The sequence below is a fragment of the Aptenodytes patagonicus genome, chromosome 8 (genome assembly GCF_965638725.1).
Source record: "Aptenodytes patagonicus chromosome 8, bAptPat1.pri.cur, whole genome shotgun sequence".
Classification (NCBI taxonomy): Eukaryota; Metazoa; Chordata; class Aves; order Sphenisciformes; family Spheniscidae; genus Aptenodytes; species Aptenodytes patagonicus.
Window position 1 is genome coordinate 11,443,369 of NC_134956.1, and position 3,256 is coordinate 11,446,624.

The 3,256-nt window shown below is 71.7% G+C and overlaps 1 protein-coding gene across 1 annotated transcript; it reads right to left on the bottom strand.

Moving 5' to 3' along the window:
* Window positions 1-1,037: 1,037 nt before the first annotated feature.
* H1-10 (H1.10 linker histone) lies at window positions 1,038-2,588 on the bottom strand. The gene has a single exon (XM_076345860.1). The coding sequence runs from the start codon at window positions 2,490-2,492 to the stop codon at window positions 1,833-1,835; it is 660 nt and encodes a 219-aa protein (XP_076201975.1). The 5' UTR covers window positions 2,493-2,588; the 3' UTR covers window positions 1,038-1,832.
* Window positions 2,589-3,256: the final 668 nt, after the last annotated feature.

Consider the following 3,256-nt stretch of genomic DNA (forward strand, 5'->3'; position numbering starts at 1 on the left):
GCTCTGGGGGGATGCTCCTGCTTGATACTCTCCTCCCTCGCTGGTGGGGGCAGCTGAGCAGGACCCTGGTGTAAGGCTGTTACTGATGGCTTGGATGACAGCTGGACTGGCCCGAGGGCAGCACTGCCCTGCCGTGGGCTTAACCACAGCTGACCTGTGAGGTACAGTGTGACTGCAACACCCCCTCCCACCCTCCCTGCCCTGCTCCCTTCCCTGCTGCGGGGAGCAAACACGTGGGTCGGGCTCCTTTCCCCTCCCTCTGCTGCAACCCTGGTGTAAGCCGAGGGTCCCTGGTGTGGGGAGGGTGACGAGTGTGGAGCAGCGGGCTCATCCCTTGCCCGGTGCTTCTGCAGCCAGGCAGAACAAGATGGCCCAGATCCCCGGCAGGGCTTTATGCAACCTCGCTGGTGTGAGCTATAAATAGGCACAGCCGTGGAGGCGAGGGGTGCCTCCATGGGGTGTGCGATGGGCCTCTGCTCCCAGCGCCTTCCCTGTGCTGTCACTTATGTGTGCAGGAGGAACCCCTGCTCCCGGGGGAAAACCTCCCCACAGCCAGGGCTTGAAGCGAGGGGTGGAGGTGCGCCCTGGGAGCTGCCCCCCCCTCTAACCCGGGTGCTGTGGGAGGCCAGATGCCGACCGAGGTGGGGGTCTACGCTGCAGGGTACCCACCGTGGGTACCCCCTCACTGCAGCCAGCATTCCCCTGCTGTTCAGGGAGCTCAGCCGAGTGCAGCTGCGCAGGGACTGCTCTCCTCCGTGGCAGGGGAATCCTCGCTCCTCTCCTCCTGCCCTTCCCGCCAGGGGCGGCGCAGCTTCCCGCCGGAGGCAGGGCGCAGGCGGGAGCCGCGCCGCAGCCCCCCGGGCCAGCTCTGGCGCATCGGCATCTGGGCGGCCTCCGGGCAGCCGGGCCCCCCGCTGCTCCGCGGGGTCCAACGTAGCACGGCCAGGCCCTTCCCGCCTCGCCCCGGGGGCTCCACCGCCTCGCCCCCGGCCCTCCCCGCCCGCTCCCCGGCGCCTGCAGGGAGCACACGACAGCTCGACGTTTTTTAACAATTTATTTGAAACGACGATAAATGAAAAGGAAAAAAAAAAAAAGACAACAAAAAACCCACCCTCCCAAAAAAACCTAACCAAAACCAACCCAAAACCGATTAAAAAAAAAAAAAATTAAAGGCCATTGAAGATGCGACCTGAACCGGCGGCCCGAGGGTCCCCGCGGGCTGTCCCGCCAGGGGGCGGGCGGCCGCCCGCGAGCGCCGGCCCTTTAAGAGCGCCCCGATGCCGCGGTAGCCAATTGGCGCCCAACGGGCCGTTGCCATGGCGCCGGGGGCCGGGAGCCAATAGGGGGCGCCGTGGCTTTTCGAAATCGCTGCGAGCAGGCACGGCGCGCCCGGCGGGAGGGGAGGGGCGGGGCGGGGGCGCGGAGCGGGCCCGGGCGGCGGGAGCCGGCCCACGTGGCGCGGGGGGCAGCGGGGGCGCCGCCGCAAAATGGCTGCTATAGAAACCGGGCGGGAAGAAACCCTGTGAAGCACCGGGGAGACGGGGGGAGGCCGGGAACCGTCTACGCGCGGGGAGGGGCACGGCCGAAAACAAAAGGGCGCGATCGGGGAGAAGCCGCGGGGTGGGGCGGGGTGGGGGACGGAAAAAATAAGGCGTCGGAGAAGGGGAAGGGGGGCTGGGGCAGCCGCAGCCCCGCTCACCGCGCACGGCGGCGGCTGCGGAGCCGTGTCAGCAACACAAAGACAAAGCGGGTCCCCTGGGGTCTGTCCTCAGAGCAGTCTGTGCCGCGGGGCTCACAGTCCGGGGGGCGGCGGGCGGCTCCCTGCGCCCCGCTCATGCCTTCCTGCTCTTGAGCGCCTTGGGCTTTGCGGACTTCTTCACCTTCTTGCCCCCGGGGGAGGCGGCTCCCTTCTTGGTGGCCTTCTTGGCTTTGCCCTTGTCCTTCTTCGCCGCCGCGCCGCCGGCTCCCTTCTTGTGCGATTTCTTCTCGGGCTTCTTGCTCTTGGCCGCCGGCTTCTTCTCCGCCCGCCGGGACGTGGAGGCCGCCGCCTTCTTGTGGGACTTGTGGGCGCTGCTGCCCGCGCCCCCGTCGCCGCCGCCTTCCAGCTTCTTCCTGTTGAGCTTGAAGGAGCCGTTGGCGCCGGTGCCCTTGACCTGGAGCAGCGTGTCGTTCTGCACCAGGGCCTTGATGGAGTACTTCAGGTAGGTCCTGCCGTTCTGCTGGTCGAACCAGGCCACCTTCTTGGCCTCGTTGTAGATCTTGGCCAGCGAGGAGCCATTGCGCTCGCCCAGCTTGCGGATCGTCTCCACCACCAGCTGGCTGTATTTGCCCGGCTGGTTCTTCTTCTTGTTGTTCTTCTTCTTCTTCGACGGCGACAGCGAGGAGCCGCCGCCGCCTTTCGCCTTCTTAGCGGCCGCTTTCTTCTCCGGGGCCAGCGGCACCTCCTCCGCCTCGGTCAGAGGCAGATCGGCTTCTTCCAGCTCCACCGACATGGTGCCGCGGGGGCGCGGGCCGCAGGACGGAGGCGGGGGCGGGCAGGGGCAGCCGCGGCGTGGCGGAGGCCCGGCGCGGCGCGCTGCTGTCTGGCTCCGCTCGGCTCCGCGCCGCCGCCGCCGCGCTCTGGCGGGGCGGGCTCCGCCGCCGCCCTTTATATGGGCGCGGGGCGGACCACGTTGAGAACAACAACAGCCTGGTCCGCCGCCAGCTCCAACTTGTGCTTCTTGGGGCCCTTTCGCGGGGCTCCCGCGCCGCCGCCGGGGCCCCCCGCGCCGCCCCGCCCGCCCCGCACCCCGCGCCCCGCCGCCCCCCGGCCCGCCGCCGCCCCCCCGCCCCCCGCCGCGCGCCGCCCGCCGCTCCCCGCCGCGATTTCGGGGGCGCGCCCGGCGCGGCGGCGGGAGCGAGGAGGGGGGCGCCCGGCGCGGCGGCGGCTGGGGCCCCGCGGCGGCCCCCCCGCGCGTCGGCGCCGCCGCCGCCCGCCGCCCAAGAGGGGCCGCCGCGGGGCGGGGGGGGCGGCGGGCGGCGGGGGGCGGCGGCGGCGGCGCTGGCCCCGGGTTCTCCGGGGGGAACTAACACAGGCGACGCCCTCCCGCGGCCGCCGGCAGCAGCGCGGAGACGCCGCGCCGAGGCCGGGGGTCCCCGCCCCGGCGACGGGGGCCGCCCCCCCACCGACCCCCACCCCCGCGGCCGCCCGGACGGGGCCCCCGAGGGGGAGCCCTGCGTGCCCGGTGTGCCCCCGCCCCCCCCCCCCGGCGGGCAT